Genomic DNA, 10257 nt, shown 5'->3' on the forward strand with positions numbered 1-10257 from the left:
CGTTTCCTTTTTCCCCCCTTTCCTGCCTGTCAGCAGAGCTATAGTTTTCATTCTAATAGGTAAACAACTTCAGTGCCAGCAAATAACGCTTGAAAATATTAGGTAAAAACAGTCGGTGTCAGGTGATAATGCGAAATGTGTTTTTTTGCTCTCTCTCGCTCTCCCTGGCATCTCCTGTGAAAATTGTCACCAACAAGCTATTATGTTGATTAAAAAAAAGATCAATCTCTGCATCATATTTATTTTAACACACCAACAGCCATATGCCTCTTCGATGACAGCCAGCACAGGTCCTTACTGAATAGAATAACAATGACAACGACAACAGCTCAGTGGGATAATGATCCTCTTCTGCAAAAAGTGCCAAATGAACTGTTTCTAACCTTACAAACACATGGAGGACTTTAAATGTTCATTACTGTATCTGTGTGTGTGGTTATGTGGTTGTTTGCTTTGCTTGGTGTGTTTGTGCAACGTGAGGTCCGCATCACAAGAGTTACATTGTGAACTAATTACATGGCCGTGTAAATAGAGGCACCCTGCTGATATGGGCTGTGCACCACATGATTTCCCCTGGTAGAGCAGAGCCTGTTTGTACTGCCTTGATGTGCTGTGCTGTATGTATATGTGTGAGAGAGAGAGAGAGAGGGAGCATGTATGCAGGTATGTGGTGTGTGTGTGTGTGCGTGCGATGAGGGAGAGCATGTTTTGTAACCTGTGAGGTGTGCGTTATTGAGCTACAAGCTAAGAGTGTGTCTGTTTTGAGGAGGCAGAGTAGGCCGTCCAAATGAAAGGCTGCCCTCTCCCTCTCTGCTCACCTGACGCAGCTCTCCAGAGACACCTCGTTATATTACTAAGGCTGTCTGCTGGTCAGAGAAACACAAACAGCACAAAACAAAGCCGCCTTCACAAGGAATGTACAGAAAAGAAGTTGTGCAGCTTTCATTTATTCTCCTCTCTCCACTGATGGCTTTTTGCACCACTAATATAACAAAGGGGCAGAGGGAATAAATGACTGACACCCAACTAGAAAAGGAAGAGATGGAAGATATGTATGTTAGACTAGTGGAATATAACAAAGTACATTTAATCAAGTACTGCACTTAGAAATGCACTGTTACTTACAGTTCTAGTTACAGTTCAGATTAAAGGTCCCACGCGGATGTTTTCAATTACTCAGTCCGTTTAGACCTCCAGTCCAGTTAAATCTGGGTGAAGCTATTGTAAAAATGACACGATGTCACAAAAATCTATAGCCCAATAAGAATGATAATAGGATACGTTGTCCCACCTTACAGCACATGTACAACAAAGCTAACAGTGAACTGAGAGAGGAGCTGATCCAGCCTACATTGTACACGCTCCCAGTCAGCTGAGAGGAGGCCTGATTAGTCAACATCAGTGAAAATGCGTCTGTTAAGATTTTACAATAAAAGTCTTAATTAAAACATAAAATGAGATTGTGCATAATCTTTGTGACGTGAATGACTGTGAATGGTTGTGAGTCTCCACTGTACATGTCAGCCCTGTGATAAACTGGTAATGCTCCTACACCCCCATCCAACCCCCACTGACCTTCCACAAAAGGACAAGCTGGTGCCATTAATAGAGGGATGATATGCTTGATAAATACCAGGCATTGTTAAAGATGAACCCAGTGACCACCTACAAAAAAGCTGTCTAGCTGGGGCTCTTTGTCATGTTTGTTGGCAGTTTCATCAAAGATATATTCCCTTTCCAGATTTAATCACATAATGGCAATTAATGTTTGAGTCACAATGAGGTAAAACTCTCCAATATGTCACAGCAAAGCAAAGATTAAATACAAAAGTAGTTTTATAATTGTTGTTGTTGTTACTTCTCAGTCTTCTTCAGTTATTATTTTCTGTACCGGAACAAATTCCTTGTGTGTAACATACTTGGCCAATAAAGGTGATTATCCTTATCCTTTATAATTTTTTTGTAGTTTGCCTTGTTTAATTATCTATTGAGAAAGTATTATTTACTGTAGCTATCATTTCTCCTGGTCAAAGTTTCCTTTGAAATTGACTTGACTTTATTTCGTTTCATTGAACTATATAACGAAGTTAAGGCTTCGTTCAGACTGAGTTTCAAAGGTGTGAAAAATGACATTGCATTCACCACAGTCAGCACCACAGGGGGGCTCCAGCAAAACAATGCAGACCCTTGTGGTGAAAAAGTTGCATCTGGTTCGATTTTTTTTTTTGTGCTGCATGGTGACATCATCAGGCAAGATGCTGCGTTGGCCACAGAATGAGAAGACAGTTAGAATGTGGACGCCCACAGGAAGAATACTCTTGTTTACCTTGTCACCGTGATCATTCACTGATATTCAGTCTCAAATCTGGGCCAAAGTACAAAACGCAGCATAGCCACACACCGTGTGTTTTTGTTAGTTACTGACGTTCAAGTGTTTTTCTATCCATGCCGACACACTGGTGGTTGAAATCGGTAGTAGCATAAAGTACGTTAGCAACATGGCTAGCCAACACGGAACAGAAACTGGCAGGCTGAAAACATGATTGAGCCCGCTCACATTGTATTGTACATGTCTAAATGACACTCCCCACCCTCTTACCCCCACACAGCCCCTTGCATTGGGGTTGCATTTCACTGTCTTCAGTCTGCTAAAGTTATTGCAGAATCTGGACTTGGACATTTGATATTTTGTAATATTCTTGTTCTTGCCGGGCTGTTTTTACATGTTGCTACTGGTATTTTTACCAAAGGAAAGGAACTGAGTATTTCTTCCAAAACTGTTCTACAATATACCATAGCACCATTGATGTCAGGTATAAAAAACAGCTCAAATCAGTGGCAGTGGTACAATAATTGTATTTTTTACAGTCTAATTTGGGAGCACCATACCAAGCTGACTGCAGGTTTGCAAATCGTGGGTGTGGCAGAGTGAAAGTGCAATCACAACTAATCAAAGCTTTTGTTGCTTCCTGCCCTCAGCGCCCAACACTGCACTCTATGGGAGCCGAGGAAGTGCGCACATCCCACTGGCCTGCCGATACCTGATCCTGGCTCTCTCCTCCTTCATCAGCATGTACTAGCAGAGGCCAGCCCAGACACAATGACTGTCGAGAGCATTTATGAGTCCTTTCTGACATTGCTGGTGGCTGGAATCCAATCTGGTACAGTTTGTTGAAAAGCATTGAGGGGGAAAATAATCAACGTTACTTTCTGTGGGGATTTTTTTTTTCTGTTTTTGGGTAAATTCCTGTCGTGTAAATACTATGATGTTTTTCTTTTAATTATTATTATTATTATTTTCTCTCTGTTATGTTTTATTTTTCTTTTCTGATTAATTGACCACCTTGTGAAGCAGTGCTCATCCCCAGCCCCACTCCACCTTCAGTCATATCAAAAGCGCCCAAACCTCCCAAATGAGATACTTTCATGCCTGTTTCTCTGGGAGGGGATGGTGCAAAACTGACATTTTCATCCATTTTTGTACATGGCTCAAAAGAAACAATTGTGCCAAGTCTCTCAGTACACAGGAAAAATCATACCAATATTGTACTGAATGTATTATGGGTTGTTGAACACAGGAAAGACGTTTAGATTGCTAACATTACAAATTTTAATTATGGAGTGTGCTTAAAAAATACAGGGGGAAAAAAGAACAAAAAAGGCAGGATGTTTTCAGGACCTGTATTGACATGATTACTCAATAGATGGATGAACAGCGTTGAAGGTGTTCTTTGTTGTATTCAGAAATGGGTCCTTCTGTTAGTTAGCCTGCCTAGCAGCTTTGATCAGGCAGCCGTCAAAGTAGCAAAGTATACTGTATCGTATCTTTATATTTTAATATAGTGTAAGCTTATATTTTGAAGCGGGACCAGCTTTTTTCATTCAACCAAGAACATTAACACAGTATAAAGGGAGGACCATCGCTACCCTATGTTTACATTTTTCACGACAATAGATAGACTACACTATATTCTCCATGGATTTTTTCAGTGAGACTGCAGATGTGAATGTTGCAGTTGAGGAGAAAAAGCAGAGCAGTTCAATTAAAGATGTAGTTCTTTGAAACATGCCACCTGCAGTAGGCATCTGAGCCGGCGTTTTGTCACCGAATCTGCTGTGCACTGACTGTGTGGAAAAACACGCAGCTGCTGTAGGTCACTTGAAGTTTTTGGCTTCAACTTTTGGCATGATTGATAATGTATTCTGAGAAAGCAGAATCTGCAACACTGTATTGTATTGCTTTCTTTTTTCTTTAGAAAAAAATTCAATACTTAAATATATTACGGTCAGTTTTACAGTAACTATATCTGCATTGTTGTTGCACTTAACAGACAATGAAAATCCAGAGCCAAAGGCCATGTATCTGAATGTTTCTGGTGTATACATCAACATACAGACTGATGACAAATTAAAGGAAAAAACAAACAAAAAGTGTCTTAGTAAGGGGTCGGGCCACCAGAGCAGCTTCACTGCACCATGGCATTGATTATATAAGTCTCTGAACTCTACATAAGGGATGAGCATCATTCTTCCAAAAGATATTCCCTCATTTGGTGATTTGATGGTGGTGATGGTCGAAACACATTGCTCCAAAATCTCTTATAGGTGTTTAGATAGGTTGAAATGTAAAGTAACTGTGAAGGCCATAGCATATGATTCACAGAATTTTCACGCTCATCAAACCATTCAGTGACCCCCCCAACCCCATTCACTATGGATGGGCGCACTGTCATCCTGAAGAAGAACACGCTTTCCTTTACTTTGTCACCCATCTGTAGGTGAATTACTTCTCACATTAATTATTAACTGTGAACAGAACGACACAAAACAAAGATTATGAAGATGCTAATCACTACAAACATGGCCTAAGGCGCTAACAGCTCCTCCAGTATGAGTAAGTTGAAGGCAAACAAATGATCAGAGCCCACAGGGCCAGTGAACATCCACCGGAGTTCAGAACAAATTCAACCATGAAGTCATTTAGTAGGAGAAACCTTTTGTTCTCACAAATCAGCCTTGTCAAGGCTCAAAAACAGTGTTATTGTAAGGGTTTGCTTTTTTGACCAGACTGTCAGCATTCATCCGCAAGTATCTTCAGTCCATGTTGTAAACAAAGATACTATACTGTAATGCCTTAATAGTATCATAGACATTCAATTAACCTTCTTTTGAAGGACACTTCCAGAGGCTCTCAATGAAATACAACTCATTTGTTTGACATATTACTGATGACTGAATGTTCATAAACCATTAGCAGACTTATCTTTAAAATTAGGAATTATACTGAGTAAAAATTCAATCTCTCAACTTATGGCTCTTGCAGGTATTTTCAAATAAGCCAGTCGCATAACAGTATGTTAAAAATGCAGTATTTGTCACACAGGTTGTCATGTTTGCAAGTCTTCTTTAGATTTGGGTTGTATTATCGTTTTGCCCTGTGACTGAGGGACTAACAGTACCCGAGTTCACGCAGTATTTTCACATGAACTTCTAACTGAAATAGCCATCACAGTTAAAAGACTTAAAGCACAAACACTGTTATTACGTTTACGTTTTGAGGTGATTTGTTTTAAGGTCTACTAAATCTTTTTTTTCTTTTATTATTTGTACTGAAATTATCGGTTGTTTTACAAATTGTGAAAAAACTGCACCATATGATCTTGTTTAAATGTCAAGGTATAATGACAGTGGGTCAGAAATATATATTTATTCTCTTCCTTTATGAAAACAATGTATAAAAATACACGAACAATGTAAAACTGGACATGTGACATTTATTTGAATGAGGCACAGTATGGCATAAAGTATAACGTTGTTGGGTTCATTTAGATGCCATAACAGTTGCTGATTTTTTTTTTTTTTGTTTGTTTATTTTGACAGATGAGTACATTCAAAAAAAAAAGTTTGCAATTAAATCTAATTACCTACTTTTTGAAACTGAAAGGTGAACCAGTATAACAGTATTATAGAACAGAATCTGTGTGTATATTTGAGAAAATACATTTTGATCTTTAGAGCCGGTGTGTAGTCATAGTTTTCCACACACTTGCGTGTTTGACGATGTGCACAGAGAGTATGGTTGTGCTGCATGTCAAAGTTAACCTGTGTTTTTGAGGTGGCCACTTTACGGATATTAATACTTTTTTATGACTGGAACCAGTTTTCCAGACTTTTGGTTCTTAGACCTGGTCTTAAAATACATAACTCCTATAGATCACCAGGCTATGTTTGTGATTTTTTTGAATCAACTTTGCTGATACACTAAAACAACTGCTATTCAGAGTCATGATAATTACTGTGGCACATTGATGACAGTTTGAAGTTATGTTGGTTTCTTGTCTGAGCAGTTAAGACCATGCTAGTATTCCTTATGAAATGTATTGGATGTTGATTATTTTTAATAACAGTATTAACCAGTCCCTTTTATCCAATCATTATTATTTGCAATAAAAGTCTTCATGTTATAATATAAACCCATATCTCAGTTAATGAGCACTCAAAGGGTTTGTCATTATCACTGCAAGAGGGTTTGAGCCAGAGTGAGCTATTGCAACAATGTCCTTCAGAAAGTATTCAGAGCCCTTCCCTTTGTACCCGTTATTGTCTTATAGATTTAACTGGATAAGATTGCCATTTCTTCACATCAGTTTACAATTAATAACCCATAATGGCAAATTAATAGCATGTTTTTAAGCATTTTGCTAATTAATTCAAAATCAAAAAGCCTTGACTATGGCACTACAAAATGTGGTCAGGTGATGTATAGCCTTGACATATGCCCGATCAATATTCGCCAGATCGCCAGATATGAAAGACTGTATCATCATTTATTCTCTGATTTAGCCAAACTACAACATGAACTGTTGGTTGTTATGTAGTACACATGCATCACAAGCTGGTGCCTGTATGTTTGGCCAAAGATGGTTTTAAATTTTTAGAAACATAGCAAAATTGCATCTTTTTCTTTATTGTTATTATTTTTAAAACATGACCAAATTGAAAAAATGACCAGAGGTTAGCCCTTTTTTTGTCTTATGATTTTATAATTATTAAAAGGTTTGGTTTGAAAATCTTTTGTTTATATTGAAAACAAAACAAAGGGATATGTTTTGTTTATTGCCCTCCTCTCCTCTCCTCTCTGTTTGACCCCCTCTCGTACAATCATGGCTCAAACACTGTTGGGACCTTTCTGCTGGTTGCAGAGATGAGGGACATATCAGTCTGTTTGTACAGTGTAGATTGAGTTATTGCGCCATCTTAATTGTGCCGTATTAAAAAAAGAAAAAAAAAATTGTGCGGTATTGTGCATATTTGATCCCCTCTGGCCTCAAACAGGGTTTAAACCCTCCTGAGCCCAGATGGCCAGATGCCACAGTGCATAGGATTAACCACCGTTTGCACTGCCTCTTTATCATTGACTGCAGTGTGTCTGGAGAAATGTACAAAGCGAAACTACTGCTCACTGCATCCCTTAATATATCTTTTTCCCGACAGTGCAGGGCTTTCGAATATCCTATAACCTGGTTGAGTAAAATATCCACTGTTGTGTGTGTGACCTGCCTCATAAAAGTTCTGCCCCAAAAGTTTGCTGATGAACAAGTAGAAAAGAGGCCACAGCACCCACCTGCAGAGATCACTGCCTCTCTTCGTGCTCCCATCTGACGGTGGAGGAGGAAAAATTCTCCCTACTTTTAAATTTAAGATAAGAGGATTTTAAATATTCATGCTAGGGCACATTATTGTGGCCTCACAGTCCCCGTGCTGAAATTTTAAATTGTCCATTTCAAAGCATCCTCCTGTTCTGACACTAATGTATCAGAATCATTCTGTCCTGTTTGAAAGAATTTGTTGCAAGTTTGGATTTGTTGCATTATGAAACAACAGCCGTTTAAACTAGGTTTAAACTAGGAGGAGGACATGTACTGTACTCAATGTGCCTTTAAAATATTTTGCCAGTCATCACCAGCCCCGATTTTGAGCATTATTGCCCATGCTAAATTATTTAAAAAATATAGAAAATGTATTGCTCAGTTTTTATTACACTGGCTATTTAACCTAGCATTCGATATCTTAGCACCAATATCATATAATTACATGTACTATGTATTTGTGCTTGTTTGAAGACAAGTAGTTTCATAAAACATAATTAAGTTTGACAGTTATTCTAACCCATGTAACCCCAAAATAGCATAGAAAATTCAATGACATATTTAGGTGTCATCATAATTAAACAATTCTGATTAATAAATAGCTGTGGTTCAGTGTACTCATGTATTGTTTATCTTCCAGGAAAACAAAAGCAGGGTCCATCTTCATCCTGGATGTTATCAGGTCACACTGTAAACACAAACTATCATTACTGTTTCACTTGTCTAACAATGACTGTACGTGACACTAGCTACAATTTTGCTGCTGCAGTAAAAAGAAAAAACCCACTAGAAAAATAAAGAATTGTTGATGATGTGTGACTCTAGGTCTCAGTGTAGGAAACATCATATCGAACTCAGACTGTTGTGACACTGATACAGTGTGGTACCATTGAGCGCATACTGTGGTGCCAGTATGAGCCAATGAAGCAGGGAGTGAGGCAAGTTATTGCAAGTGGCATTTACAGTCTTAAAAGACGAACATGAATAAACACTGGCAATGGGTCAGTTTGTACTGCAACTAACACTGAAGTGTGCGAGTACGTTTTCAACACACAATACAGCATACTGTGATTTGATTCTTTGGCACTAGCTGTTTGCAATATTTATTCTGCAAATTAATATATGTAAACAGCATTATCCTGCAGCAAAATTAAGGCAGTATATGCTCTAGGCTATGGAGATAATTAGCATGGTGTCAAAGTGCTGCTTGGTTCTTCACTAAAGCATCTGAGGGCAGTATGAACAGCGAGGAGGCTGGAGGAGTTGTGAACGAGGGATCCCTTCTGACCCTGCGGTTAATGAAACCTTTCCTGTGCCTTTGTCAGTTTTAACTAGGAGATTGTGTCATACTGCACACTGGAGCTGCTGCCTGGCTCCTGCAGTTGCCATCCCACTGCCCTGAGCAGCATACTTAGCTGTCAGTATCAAAAACAAAACAAAAACAAAAAAAAAAAGTTTCTTGAGCATTCTGTTTGGTAGATATGTTTGTTGCACAGTAGGTAAAAGCTATCCCTCATGTCAAGCAAAGAGAAAAAAACTTGAAGTTATTTCTCTAAACCCAGTCTGTGGGCAAGTTTGATTCAGTTCTAAATGGAAAAAGAAAAAAAACAGCTCAGGTTTTTTGAAATAGACCTCTGTCTCTCCTCGCAAACATTTCAATTGGTACAAAAAAACAGTGAGTAATTTCTGACTGGTGTGACTCTCCATTTTGTTTGAAATCTCTCCGATAGTGTGGCAGCTGCCAATGTAGGGAGGGACGTGCTATTTTAAAAAGAGGTTGCATCAAGTATTTGTCAACCTGTCCTTCATTACTTTCACTGAACTGGAAAATAAGTTGCCAGCCAATGATGCAGAGCCTGAGATAATGTCTGGGTTTTAGAGCAAGCTATCTCAGCCAGGTCTCTCCATGACGCTGAAGACCGAATCACACACTGCGAAGTGTTTTCACGTGATGCTCCCAGGCAGTTGTCAGTCTTTCATGACGGATTGAACAGGTTGCTGTAGAGAAAATGTCATTGTTAATGTGATCTTATTTGATTTCACAAGGTAAATTGCACATTGTTTTATAAACAATGAATGACAAAGCAAATGATTTCTTCGAGGCACCGGTGTGTCCTCACTTAAATGGAGTGACCTCTAGTAGAGTTCGACTTATGAGGTGCAGCATTTCTTCTGTTTGACCTGAATATATGTACTTATTCTACTTTTTTTTAATGAATACATGGAAATGAAGGTTGAAGAAACCATACTAAGATTTTTTTGTATGAACTGTTATTTACCGTTTTATTTATTTATATTCACCTTCTTTTTGTAATTTTTGTGCTGAAGAATAATGTGATGTTTGGGATGGAAAAATTGACTCAAATGTGTATGAAGGTCCTTTAGTTGTACATTTATAGGCTCTAGATCACTGGAATGATATATATGGCTTTAAGTGGCATTGATATATCCATATATAATATATATAAATATATATTGATATTTGTCCAGAAATAAGAAAATTCATGTACTTTAATTACTTTCAAGCTTACATTGTGTATAGCACGTATGCAAGTCCATTTTCATCATGTTTGATGTAATTTTGTAGCAGTGGTTTGATACTAATAAA

General features: G+C 38.3%; 1 protein-coding gene across 1 annotated transcript in view; it reads left to right on the top strand.

Annotated features, from left to right (window-relative positions):
• Window positions 1-10257, top strand: part of negr1 (neuronal growth regulator 1) — a 142439-nt gene extending 132182 nt beyond the window's left edge. Inside the window, 1 exon segment of the mRNA XM_020596587.1 lies at window positions 2980-10257. Coding sequence (XP_020452243.1) covers window positions 2980-3080 — 101 coding nt within the window. The 3' untranslated portion in view covers window positions 3081-10257.

Source organism: Monopterus albus, unplaced genomic scaffold (genome assembly GCF_001952655.1).
Source record: "Monopterus albus unplaced genomic scaffold, M_albus_1.0 scaffold31.1, whole genome shotgun sequence".
NCBI lineage: Eukaryota > Metazoa > Chordata > Actinopteri > Synbranchiformes > Synbranchidae > Monopterus > Monopterus albus.